This window comes from Tasmannia lanceolata, unplaced genomic scaffold (assembly GCF_043159265.1).
Source record: "Tasmannia lanceolata isolate RefF3 unplaced genomic scaffold, GAP_Taslan_0.1 ptg000002l, whole genome shotgun sequence".
NCBI lineage: Eukaryota > Viridiplantae > Streptophyta > Magnoliopsida > Canellales > Winteraceae > Tasmannia > Tasmannia lanceolata.
The window spans coordinates 55,074,506-55,088,598 of NW_027518679.1; the positions used below are offsets into that span (position 1 = coordinate 55,074,506).

The 14,093-nt window shown below is 44.3% G+C and overlaps 1 protein-coding gene across 1 annotated transcript; it reads left to right on the plus strand.

Annotated features, from left to right (window-relative positions):
* The first annotated feature begins 230 nt into the window (after positions 1 to 230).
* Positions 231 to 8,512, plus strand: LOC143887200 (uncharacterized). Its single transcript, XM_077391306.1, has 3 exons — positions 231 to 613; positions 955 to 1,111; positions 7,199 to 8,512. Exons 2-3 carry the CDS (start codon positions 973 to 975, stop codon positions 7,642 to 7,644), a joined length of 585 nt encoding a protein of 194 aa, XP_077247421.1. The 5' UTR covers positions 231 to 613; positions 955 to 972; the 3' UTR covers positions 7,645 to 8,512.
* The last annotated feature ends 5,581 nt before the right edge of the window (positions 8,513 to 14,093 follow it).

A 14,093-nucleotide genomic window follows, 5' to 3' on the forward strand; every position in this document is an offset into this window, starting at 1 on the left:
TCTCTACTCAAAATACAGCAGTGCTGATAACAATTCCCTTTTTATAATGTCACTATGCTAGCTACAAGACCTAGAGATTCCAACTGACCCACAACTTAATTAATTGGCAGTTGGCCTGGATATCGTATCAGGTGATGCCACGTGGCATCTTGATACAGCTCATGCCATGGCTCACATATCCATGAAAATGGCATTCATTGCCTTATCGTCGTCACCTCTGCTATTTAATGTTATCTAAGTCTCTCCATCTTCTCCCTCACTTGTATTCCTCTTTCCCGTTTCAGGTTATTTGGGCGGGTGTCATCCTTCCCGGCTTTTACTGGGTACTCAAACTAGGCTTTCATATTATTTATATAAAATTTCAAGAAGAATGATCCAGTGCAGTATGGCTGACAACAATACTGTTGTGTGTATCATCCAAAAAAAAAAATACTGTTGTGTGTGTGGTACGGTAGAGTGGGACTAGAAGTTATATAGAAGTTAAAACATCTCTATCATATTCAAGATTATCCTATCTCCCTTGGGGGACATCCCGCCCTATATTTTATCATCAGATCAACACGGTTGTGCTCACATCAGCGTATGCTCTTGTTCATCCACTTCTTTGACATTGGTGTGTGTAAACTCTCCGTCTAGAGTTTGGCATTTGTTTTCCTTTTAATTTTTACTGTAATTTTGATTGCATCTATGCTCTTCTTTTTCATTTTTAAGTCTTTTATGGTATCATTAGTTTTCGAACATTTTTGGGTTTTGGGGGTGAAAAACATTGAGCACTTTCACGGATTTCTCTGAGTTCTGTTTTTGTGGGTTAGGTTTATTTGATTGACAGAGGAGGATGAAATGCTGTTGGGATTGATTTTAGGGATAGGAAGTAATTGATTAAGGGAATTTTTTTTTGGATAGGTAAGCTGGGGTTTGGCAATTTGATTAAGGAATTGTTTATTTGATTGACAGAGGAGATGGAAATGCCTTATGGGATTGATTTTAGGGATAGGAAGGGCGATGCGAAGAAAGCGTACATCATCACTGGACATTCTCTCTTCGAAAAGGGCTCTGCGGAATTACTACAAGGGAAAGAATTGCAAACCTACTGGTTTTCATACTCGTAAAGGTTCGACCTATTTCATTGTTGATAATTTGATATCCTCTTTATTTATTTGCTTATTTGATTTTTTTTAAATTTTGAATTGATTATTGGATGTTGGAAAATTGCGATAATTCTGGTCCTCGCGGAAGGAAGGTATTTACTTGTATAGTTTTGTGATTTTAATGGTCATTTATATGCTCCATCGATGAAATATATATGATCTTCACGAAGATGAACCCAACTAGAGCTAGGATTAGAGCCAGATAGATTCCTTTCACCTTCTTCATGAAATTTTTCTAAAGGATTCATTTAGCCGGCCCCAACTAATTTGGGACAAAGGCTTTGTTGAGTTGAGTTGAGTTGATGTTTTAGTACATTAGATTAGTGACCCCTTATCATTGTGTCTTGTCTTTATAATAATTTGTAGGGATTTTGGTTGGGAGAAAAATATTGAAAGCCAATGTTGGGTGATTTTGATTATTAATAATAATTTGTAGGGATTTTGGTTGAGAAACTTCAGTCAAGGGTTTCTAGTTTATAACTTTTATTGTTTGCATACCTTGAAATTTGATTTGAATGAACAAACAAAGAAAAAAAAAACTTAGGGTATTATTTTGATTGTTTGTATGAAATTGCATTTTGGGTTGTGATGGATGAATAGTTGCCACGCTATGTAGTCCCTGATTTGACCGACTTCAAGGTATCCCATTCCTCCTGGAATTGGAGCTTTTAATAGGCCTGGCTTAATGATTTTACCACTTAGGCCCTGTTCATTTAAGATTATGAAAACCTGTTGTGAGTGCTAAACCGATTATTTGACTAAAATTTAAGCGCAATTTTGAGTCCAATAATCGGTTTGGCTTTCACAATCGGTTTTCACAATCTTCAATGAACAGGGCCTTAACTGTGAGACATAAGAAGCTCCTCTATCTTTCTTGGATACAATTGATTAATGTGATAGAAATCGATGTGCTCATGTGAACCATATTATGTTGCAAATGGTTATTATCTGAAATATGGATCATCAAACCAATGATTTAGACTATCTGATGGCCCCCACTTTTTTTTATTGTCATTGCACCATAGTCACTTTTAGCAGGTGATCTTAACCATCCAAGTGTTTGCCTGGAAATGGACAGGGAGGTGTTCATATTTTAATTGTCTTTTTGTGGGCCAATTTTCTGTCAGTGTCATTCCATTGCCGCTGTGTTTTATTTGGAGGCCCATTCAAGGTGGGTATGTTGGATATATGTGGACAGACTAACCATCAATGTTGATCATTTCCCAAATAATTAGCTTCTCATCTTTGATTTAATACCCACTAGGCCACTATTGTATTAATACAACTGCACAGTGAACATATTGTGAGAATCTTTTAGACTTTTATAGTTTCTAGATGGCCCTAATCTGATCGGTAGTTGAAGCATTTAAGATAAAAAAAGAAAAGGGGAGTGATAAATCGACTTCCCATATGTCTTTCTCTCTCCTTTAGGTTAGAGAGAGAGAGAGAGAGAGGAGAGAGATAGACACATGGGGAGTCGATTTATCCATTTGGGGAGTTGATTTATCACTGCCCTAAAAAAATTACTATACCTTCAATTTACCACTATAGTGACCTTCAATTTAGACATGTTTGGGATAACCTCGTCGCCCACAATTGATTGTTACCTTTTGAAACACAAAATTTAGAACTGCTTTCCAATTATTATGATGGCCAATAAGATACTTCCAGTTAGCATCGTTAGGCATTCCATCCCAAGGAATTGGATGCTATATATGATTTCTTGCAAATTTAACCTATCCTCCTGTTGTTTCAAGAGATGCTTACTTTCAATGTGAACATTTTGAAGCAACTCTTTTTTTTTCATTTTGTGGGTCATATACTTGACGGTTCACATGCATGCGGCTGCTCACTTTCACATGCACTTATATAGATGACATTGTTTCTACAAGAACAGATGCACTAAATTTTTTATTACAGCACTTTTTTTAGTGTGGGGGTTAGCAGCATATGCCACCCATGGTTTTAGGAGATATTTGGATGTATTGGGGGGTGGGGGGGTCAATTTCTGCCACTTTGGTAAAAAAATGTAACATATGTGCTAGCAGGGGTGAACATGGATGAGAAAGTCGTAGTGACTCACGCATCGTTTCTAGGTTGTAGCGCATGGGGAACTCGTAGCGACGCACACATTGTTTCTAGGTTGTAGCTGCGAAAACCTGCCTATCATCTACCTCGGGTTGCCACTGGGTATGTGGATGCCTAAAGCTCGCCAATGGTACCCGGTGATAGAAACAATTGAAAAGAAACTAGCTACATAGAGAAGAAAATATTTGTCCGTGGGAGGACGAATCACATTGATAAAGGCAGACATGACGAATATGCAATTATATTTCATGTGTCTGTACAAAATACCGACAAAGGTGGCAAAGCTAATACAGAAATTACAGGGAGACTTCTTTTGGGAAGGCAAGGATGTTAAGCGCAACCTTAAACATCCCATGCATTGGAAGAAGGTATGTAGATTGAAACCTCAAGGAGGGGTTGGCATTAGCCGTGCGCATAATAAATATCTTATGGGAAAGTGGCTTTGGAGGTACGGAGAGGAGGAGGAGGCCTTATAGCATGCTATAGTCGGCTACAAATATGGAAGGGATTGGAGAGATTGGAAGTGCGAAGATCTGCCGGCAGGCTAAGGTTCAGGTGCATGGAGGTCAATCTGTACTTCGAGACCATTGTTTGAGCCATGTGTCAGACTATCAGAGGGTAGAGGGCAGGATGTTCGGTTCCAGGCGGATCTCTGGCTACAAGTGTCCCGGCTATGTATTGCATTCCCGAATTTATTCCTACCAGCAATCGGCAAAGGGGCAAGAGTATGTGATTATATGGAAAGAAAAGGGGATGGGAGGATGGACTGGATCATTAAGTTGCGGAGAAACCTAAAGGACGAAGAGATTGCCGGCCTAACCTCTCTGCAATTTTTTCGTTTCACCGTTCATGTCTCAAGACCAAGGCATCGGAAACCAACCGGCGGCGTTTATTCCGGTAGTGGAGGTGAACTCTCCGTCGGAGAGAGACGGGAACACCAGGTTCACGCCGGAGAACTGATAGCTAGGTGAACATGAGGATCCCAAAAGGGGAGAAGGGCACCGGCGATGAGGTCTGGTTCGCCGGAAATTGTAATTCTATTTGAAACGATTCCGGAGGCGGTGCCGTTGGTGGCCGAAGAAGGGAAGAGGGAGCGTGGATCCCGAAGTGAGAAGAGGAGGAAGGTGAATCCGGGGGCACTCCGGATTCTCCAGTTCCCAAGAGTAGCGTTTCCCCCAACAGAATCCCTAGCTTTGCCGCCAACTACAAGCGGTCTTTGAACCACGCAAAGGAGAGGGGATATGGTGTGGCTGACCAACTTCTTCAATTTGGGGCGGAGGCCCCCATCAACGTGTAAGAGTGGAGGAGCTGGAGAAGGAGAACGAGGCTCTGAAAATTCTGCTGCAAGGAAAATTCGAAGGCGAAGCAAGGGTCGGTGCCGCGGAACATCGCCTGGATTCTTTTCCAGAAGAGGATCCATCGGAAGAAGACCCTGTAGAAGCTCTCGAAGAAGACCTCGAGGAAGATCCTGAAGAGAATCCAATCGGGTGATTATGCCATCGTTATCAGCCACAATCCTGATAACGGCACCACAAGGATCATGCTTCCTTCCGGAGCAAAGAAAATTGTGCCAAGTGGGTGCCATGGCATGATGGAGCGGGATGGCGATGGATAGAGTCCATCATTTCTTGTAGCTCGACATAGCCTTAGCCGTATAGGTCTTCCTTTGTCTTTTGTAATTGGCCTAGAAGGCCTCCTTTTGTAAAGATTTTATCATACGTGAATGAATAGAAAATGGACTTTTTTCTATAACTTGTATTGTTCCAATAGCAATTTTCGTGTTGGTCAACATCGAGTGATGTGAGTTCTCCGATGTAGTTGTATAATTATTAGGTGTCGAGCTATGCGAGAGTTCGCACAACTATTTTCTCAGAGTGTTTCTTCTCATTTATTAGTCGGTACCGAATCTTAGACAATGCTTTCATGACTTGTAACGTGTCGTGTGCGGATCAGCGGCACCGAATGAACAATACGATGTGTGTGGTGCTTTTCTGATTGTTGTTGGATAACTGTCGGGACAAGGAGAAACCTTGTCTTGTGAATTGTTGGGTGCGGATTGATGTGTCATCTGGAGATCTTTCAAAAGGACATGTGGGAGAGTCGCGACGCTTTGATCCTTGCGTAACGGGGGTTTGGCGCTCGGGTCGTAATGATGAAACGACACATTCATGGTTTTAATAAACGTGCGCGAGTGAAGGGGTGCCACGCGGCAGTTTCTGTCAGAGGAGCGTGACCTTTTAGTTTCCCGCCCAAACTTCTATAAAGGCCTCATCATTCCCATTACTTTTTATCCTCTCTCTCTCTCTCTCTCTCTCTCTCTCTCTCTCCTTTTTCCGACGAACCTCTTGAGTTTTCCGGCGAGAAAACATTCTCCCCTCCGATCAATTCCCTTTGTTCTCTCTTCACTTTTTTCTTGTCATCGGCTTTCATCGTGTGTTTATCTATTCGGAGGAGTTCATTCATCGTTGGGAGGAGCTATTCGCCGCTGGGAGGAGCTTTACTATTTTCGGCGAGTTTTCTCGCTTTCCTTCAGCGCTGGTTCATCTTCTCCGGCGGATTCTCCGACGATCTCTTACTTGTTCCGGTGCGTCTTCTTCCTCAACTCTGTATTTCCTTTCATTGCTTATTTTTTCTATCATGTCTGAGGACACCGATTCCCAAAACCCATCTGAAGAACACATTGGGATGGCAGAGTCATCTTCCTCCCCAAATATTTAACTGGAGGAAGTAGTAGTTGATAGTGTTCTGGTACCAACAGTTAGGAAGAGGCGTAAGACTATGGCCAAAAAGGATAAGGAGACCGCCCCTGTCCCGAAGAAAATAGGGTCTGCTAGAGAAAAGTCGGTGCCGTCCCACAAGAAGGCGATACCGACTCCCAAGATTGCTTCAAGCCCTCAATCGCAAAGGGAGGGTGGTGGGTCGGATGCCACACCTCCTCACGAGCCACCTGGGGCAACAGAGCCTGTACCGAGTGACCCCCGGTGTTGGTGGCCTTGACGGTGGATAAGAGTGATTCAAGGTTGGAACTGATGGAAGTTCAAGCTAGGCGCCTTGCATAGGAATCGGCGGACCTTCACGAGCATTATGTGCCTCATGGAGTAGCGTTCCGACCGAAGGAAGCTATGGAATCGAACGGGGTCCTCAAGCCCTCTTACCTTGCGTGCATCCGGGACCAATATCATATTCCTAAGGAGTATCACATTCGGCTCCCGATTTCTAATGAGCGAGTTTTTTGCAGTGAGGTACAGGGGGAGACAGCCTTTTAATGGGAGGTGATGGAGGCTGGTATTCGGTTTCCTCTTCTGGAGATCGTAATATTGTTCTAGGACTTTTTTGGGTTAGCTCCGACCCAAATTTATCCAAACGGATGGAGAGGTCTCTAAGCCTATGTGGCCAAGAGTAAAATGGTAAAGGATCTGATGTCCCTTGATGTTATATGCAAATGCTTCATCATCCGACAAACAGCTTGTTGGGTGAATGTAAATCAACGGAGGACGCTGATGCTAGGCGTCGACATTCCGTCTTCCATCAAACGGTGGAAAAACGAATTCTTTTTTGTTAAGCCCCCTCAGTCAGCAGGTTGGAGGTTCTCATTCGATTGGAGGAAGGCAGATACTAGTAGACTAGAGCTAAACCCCTCTCTCGGGAAGCTCGGTACCTTAGTTTTTAATGGTGTTGTGGGTAGGGGGTAGAGGTTGGGAAGGTGAAGTTCGATGTTCGGGAGTTTAAGTCCGAACGAAGTTTGGTAGAGTTTGGTCTTAGCAACATGGTGTTGGATTCAGGTGAGGAATATGAGGATGATGATGATGAGAAAGATGAGGATGATGAGGATGACGATGTTGAGTCAGTGGGGGTCGGTAGCGACCAAGATGGTGATCCTTTTTCATATCCATTTCTTGCATTCCTTTGTTATATTGTTATCGTGCCTTCCACTAACTTGGTGATTTGTTTTGTTGGTGCAGAAATGGCTCCACAAGGATCGGGTGCTGCGATTTCAGCCTCGGCACTGGAGCAGGCCCTAAAGGAGAGGACCGAGAGAGTGGCTCGGGAGAAGCAGAAAAAGGTTGCCAAGTGGCTGGCTGATAAGGCGGCAAAAGCCGCGGCCCCGACCGTCGAGCCTCAGGAGGCTACGGTCACAACCAAATCTCATGATACTGCCATGAAGGGTAAACGGCAGATGGGAACGGTGGAGAAAAGCCTGAGCAAGAAGCATAAGTTGGCGAGGGCCTCGTCCCCGAAGGAGAAAAATCCGGTAAAGGTTCCGACACACATCCTAGTTGAGGGTTGTGAGGGTACCCGAGCTCTCCATCGGAAGGTTGTTCTTCCGAGAGAGCAGGCCCTTCAACAGGGGCCTTATTACGATCCCGGCTGGAAGGTTGGTACTGAGGATACAATGCTCCACATTTGATTTCTGAGGTTGGTACTGAGGATACAATGCTACAACAGGGGCCCCGAGAGTCAATACAGATACGCCACTTCCCATTTGATCTCTTGACCATCACAACATTAGCGAGCCATTCCGGGTATCAGATTTCCCTGATGAACCCGGCACTAAGTAGTTTGTCTACTTCTTCCTTGATATGCTTGTCTTTCTGCGGCGAAATTGCATTTTTTCTGTTTGATGGGTTTGAAACTCGGATTCACATTCAGTTTGTGAACTGCAACATCAGAGGGGATTTCCCGCATGTCTGAAGCGGACCAAGCAAAAACATCTGAGTTAGCCTTCAAAAACTCTACAGGATCGGCCCTGGCCTTACCTGATAGGAGGGATCCGATTTGGACTGTCTGTTCTTCCAATCCCGGGAAAAGGGGAATCTTAGAGAGTTCCTCGTTGGTTCTCCCCTCGTTAGCTCGATACAAGGGTCGGTCCCGCCTATGGAGAAAGTTTCTTTGGCGGCCTTCTTCTTTTTTAACAGGTTGGCGTAGCACACTCGGGCCTTCTCTTGATCGCCTCGGACTTCCCCGATACCGCGTCTTGTTGGCAATTTCATTTTTAAATGGGTAGTGGAGACAACTGCCCCCAGTTCGTTTAGCGGGGGTCTTCCAATGATCGCGTTGTAGGTTGAAGGCACGCGTATGACCAAGAACGTCTGTATGATAGTTCTCTAGGCGGGGTAGGTTTCGAACGTTACCGGCATCTTGATTTTTCCTCACACTTTGATTTCGCCCTGGAAAATCCAAAGATGGACCAGACGACAGGTTCCAAGCGGTCCTTATCAATATGCATCTTGTCAAAGGCATCTTGATAGAGCACATTGACAGAGCTTCCAGTGTCTACCAAGATTCTTCCCACGTTGAAATTGGCAAATGGCAAGGCGGACCACCACAACGTCATCATGGTGGCATTGTATTTTTTTCATAATCTGCTTCTGTGAAAGTGATGGGTAAGTCCTCTTTTAGTTCCGACCATGGTTTTTTGGACGGGGTCTCCACTGAGTTGATCTGTCCGACATAAATTGCACGTCCTTCTCAGTCGGTCCCCCGGAAGCGAGGCCGTCGTAAATAGTATCGATATTGCTTGCAATTTCTGGCGCTCCAGTCCCTTGGTCTGGCTATCTTTGGCGACTGCTCTCCGCTTTACGCTCAGGAAAGCTTCTGCAACTAGGGGAGCATTGTTCGTCTGCGGGTCGACGGACTTCATATTTGGGTTGGCGGCTCCTGGGTAGGTTTTGGAGGTAGCGATCTATTCGGCCGAGTCCTACAAGCTTTTCAATCTCATTTTTGAGATGATAGCAACTGTTGGTGGTGTGGCCATGATCTTGGTGGTAATGATAGTATTTGCTGGTGTTCTTCTTTTTGGTGTTCCTCATCTTTTCCGGCCATCGCATGGGCTCCCTGTCTCGGATTTCGTACAGAATGTTGGACACTGCGGTGTTCAAAGGAGCGTAGTTGGCTTTTTCGAAGTGTGGGACCTGTGGCCGGTGACTCGGCCGATCATTGTGTCTCACATGTTTATGATTTGGTCCTGCCCTTGACTCGTCCTTTCGTTTTTCTGCCCCTCGAGCGATTTCTAGTTCTCTCTCCATGGCGAATGACTCTTCATTGTTGATGTAACGGTCAGCAATGGCCATAAGCTTCTGGAGGTCGCGTGAGGGGTTGACATTCAAGGAAACCTTCATATCGCGGTCCCGGATGGCATGACAAAGGGCAGCGCGGACCATATCGAAGTTGGGCTCCTTGATTTGGTGAAGCTCCGAGCAAAATTGGCCGATGAATCTTCGGAGGGTTTCGTCACGTCCTTGTCTGAGGGCTAAGAGGGTGTCCGCCGATTTCTGTCGGGGCCGACTGTGTACAAAATAGGTGACAAAATCCTTCCCAAGTTCATGAAACGTCTCGATGGAGTTGGGCTTTAGCCGACTGTACCAGTTGCTCGCATCTTTCTTTAGGTGTGTGGAGAAGGCTTTGAACATGGTTGCGTCGGTAGTGTTCCGGAGCACCATCGCCAGTCGGTAGGTTCGGAGGAACTCTAGCGGATCGGTTGCCCTGTCATAGAGATCCAGTCGAGGCATGTCGAAGTTTATAGAGATGGTAGCATCGGCGACACTGTGAACGAAGGGGGAGGCAACTTCGCTGTCCCACTCAGCCAGGAGGTCCGGGTCGCACGGGACCTTCATTTGCTGCTGAAGCTCTTTTACTTGGCGTTGAAGGTCGGCGACGATGATTAAGTTTTCTAACCGGCGATCATCCCTAGGTGGGGTTTTTTCAGGAGGGTGATGCTCTTGTCGGGTGAAGTTCACGAGTGTTGGCTCCGCCGGTTCATCGCGTCTTTTCAGAGGGTTCACTAGGTGGAGATTCGTTGGTGGGCTTGTGATTGACGCTGACCCTTGACGGCGGCGATGAGATCTCCTACTCCGAAGGTTACGACCTTCAGAGGATCCACGCTCCTCCGCAACATCAGGGGGAGGGGTGTTGTTAACATGGGCAGCGGCAGTTGGAGGTGGGGTTGCAGTGGGAGGAGGGAGCCTCTGTAACATTTGTTGGAGGGCGCTAGCAACGTCTCCAAACTGGTGGGCGAGTTGATTGAATGCCGTCATGGAGACTGGAGCATCACCGAAGACAACCATTTCTCCAGTTTCCAAGGGGTGCTCTGTCTGATTTGTCTGAGTTCTCGTTGTCACTGTATCGTTGGGTTGAGTTTGAGGAGGAGCCTTCGAGGCTTTTGACTTTGGCATCGAGGTCCAATGGATGGCGCCAATTTAATGGTGCCCAAAATCCGACTGCACGTACTAGCTGGGCTGAGCCTGTGATCCTGCGCTTATAGAAAAGCGCCAGTGGGCCTGGAGTTGTGGCTCCGGGCTGCCACTTCGACACTCAAGTCAGAGATGGGCACCACAGATAATAAACAATGAGTGGGAGGAGGGCCAAGACAAGTTATCAGACAGGTGGTTTGGAATTGAATTTGATCCCTTTGCTTGAGTGTGTAGATGCCCTTTTATACGGTAGGAGACCCACGATATCCACGATGCCAATCGTGTCTTTGTTTTTTGCCCACGTGGGACGTGATGGGCGGCGGTGATTATCGTGGCCGCCGTGATTCCCTGAAATTCTGGGCGGAGATGGGGGGTGATGGCCTTAGCGGGAATCTTTGAATTCGTGTGGGGTGTATTTGGCGTAACGGTTACCCGAATTAGTCGCTTGATGGCGGGAATTCTGCAATCGTGTCGGGTTCTCTCTGAGAGTCGGCGCCGATCTTGGAGAAGGTTGCCTGGGTTGCTTGCGTGGCGCGGATCGGATGAGAGAATTGGATCGGTACGGATAGTTCCCTTTCACGAGTTTATTTCGGACAAGTCTTGTGTTTGGGGTTGATAGGAGGGTCGGTGCTGGGTACACTGACGGTCGGTGGCGGGTATACCGATTTTACCCCTAACAGATATATTACAAAGCAAGGAAAAAAATGAAAAATATCGTGATGATTTTCGTAAATTATCGTGAGAAATCAGATGATACTCAAAATTGCAGCAAGAAAATTAATTTCCTAGGCAACACAGTTTGGGAAACCAACACACCGAAAATAGAATCAAAGGAATAAAGAACTATTTTTCGAATCGAAGCGTGTGTGCGCGGCTACACACAAGAAAAAAGAACTTGCGAGGGAGTAAAGAAATATTCTTGACTCCCATTCCTAAGCAGATTGGCGGCTAAAATGGCCGGTGAACGAGGAGACGTGACAAGATCTCCACAGAAATATTGAAATATAGATCGCAGGAAACAAGAGTATTCCACAGAGAGATAAACAAGCAAGGAATGGAGTATTTCAGAGGATTTCACCTTAATCACAGCATCAAACAACAAAATTAGACAAAATAAGTAAAACATTAACCAATGGACACAGATTCTAAAAAATAAACGACTAAATTATCCAAGGTATACAAAATAAGCAAAAAAAATAATCTAAAATTTATCTTCAGAAACTAGATCTAGAAAGAGGGGAAAAAAAGCTATAGATTCTTCAGAGCCAACGGCTGTTCAAGGCATACAAAATAAAGCAAAAAATGATCTAAAATTTATCTTCAAAAACACTTCTTCTTGAAATACGAAAAAAAGAGGCAAAGATCGATTCCGAGATTACCTATCAGTAGATACTATACCGGCAGCAAATTCGAGAGCTCGCTATCCAGTTTTGTTCATTGAATCGCTTCCCGACAGTAACAAATCCTCGCCTTTGCAAACTGGCTGACATGCAACAGAAGTAATCTCTTGTAAGAAAAGAGAGATGAAAAGAGAGTAGCGTGAGTTTCTTTGAATGATTACTCCACATTCCCACCCTATCTGACTAACACCCTCCCTACCAACTCCCGGCCTTTCCGTTTGAGGAAACGGTATGACCCCGACGTTTACCGGCGTCCACGCATGCCTTATAAAAAAAAATGTCGTTACTTGCCGTACTACATTTGATGATAAGATTACTTCTATTGCATGGAAGCCAATTTGCAGAGGCCAGGATTTGTTACAGCGATTCATCAAACAAAACAGGATAGCGAGCTCTGGAAAGCTTTTCTTTTTCCTTATTTCTCGATCAGTTGAGTTTGTTTGAATGATCGCTCCACATTCCCTATTTATACGGACACCCTATCTGACTAACACCCCCTCTACCGACTCCGTAACGGACGGCGTTTCCGTTTGAGGAAACGATATGACCAACGTTTACCGGCAGTTAACGGCGTCTATACATGCCTATAAAAAAAACGCCGTTACTTGCTGTACTACATTTGATGTAATATACCGACGGAGTATCCACTCAGTAAATGGTAATTACTAGACGGCGTTACAGAGCTTGAGGTCATAGAAAGCAGATAATCAAGTAAGATGACAGTAAATACCCTCACTGAACAAGAATGCCACCGTTTAAATATTTTGCAGTGGATGTTGGCATTAGATTACTAAAACACTAAGCCCTTTTTAGTCATTGCACATGAACATTATTGGATGAAACAATATAATATTCCATATAAGAGAGTGCCAAAGTATTGAAAATACTCACGGTACATCGCATCCTTTTCGTCGGTCATTTTCGCACGAGTTCTAAGAAGGTTTCACAGTGGGGAGAACTTCAATAATTAACTAAAATAACCGACTCTTCTTTATCTGTTTTGTCATAAAACGAGAAGCATGAGTTTTTTAATCCCATTTGACTTGTAAAGATTATACTTAATTATATTTACCTACTCCAACTTTATACATTGCTTTAGATAATGCAGAAATAAGATTTAGGACATCATTTGTGTGTGTATATATATATATATATATATAGAGAGAGAGAGGGAGATAGAGGAAAGTGTTAGTGAGCTTAAGCGCCCAATCACATTGGGGCCTACTTTGTTAGGATGATCCAAAGCATTCATTTGAAAGGCCCTTACATAGATGGGGTGTGTACCAAAAATCAGCTCCATAGGATCATCCTAACCCATCCATTTGTAGAGGTCAAAATGGGCAGACATTATTTGTCCACAAATCTGCCCATTTTTTTCCTCCACAAATGGAGGGGTTAGGATGATCCTATGGAGCTGATTTTTGGTACACACCCTATCTATGATAAGGCCTTGCAAATGAATGGTTTAGATCACCACAGAAAATGTGGGACCCATGTGATTGGGGCGCTTAAGCTCACCAACACTTTCCTCATATATATATGAGAAAAGTGTAGCTACACATACGTGTAGCTAACTTAGCTACACCAACAGCTTAAAATATAGTGGGCCCCACATTGTTTGGGTGATGCAAACCATTCATTTGATGGGCCCTTATATAGATAGGGTGTGCCCGAAAAATCAGCTCTATGGGATCATCCCAACCCTACGATTTGTGGAGGCAAAAATCGACGCGTAAAAACCTTCACAAATCTGTCTATTTTTTCCTCCACCGTTTGAAGGGTGGGGATGATCCTATGGAGCTGATTTTTTGGGCACACCCTATCAATGTGAGGGTCTATCAAATGAATGGTTTGGATCACCCAAACAATGTGGGCCCACTATATTTTAAGTCGTTGGTGTAGCTAAGTTAGCTACACATATGTGTAGCTTCACTAGTAAAAAATAACTGAAATAACCGGTTATTTTTTAAGGGGTGTGCATTAATCGGTTTAAACCGAAATCAAGAATAGGGGTGTGCATTAATCAAGAATAGGGGTGTGCATTAATCGTTTTAAACTGAAATAACCGACCGAACCGAATTAGATCGGTTATTTCGGTTTGGTTAAAAAACATATCGGTTCGGTTTCGGTTTCATATCTTCCCAAATTTCGGTTATCGGTTTCGGTTTCAATTTCGGTTTCCATCAAAAAAAATTTTGGTTAACCGAATAACCGAACAACGGGTTAGATGAAAACCCTTACTTTCATGAGTAAAAATGTAAAATAAG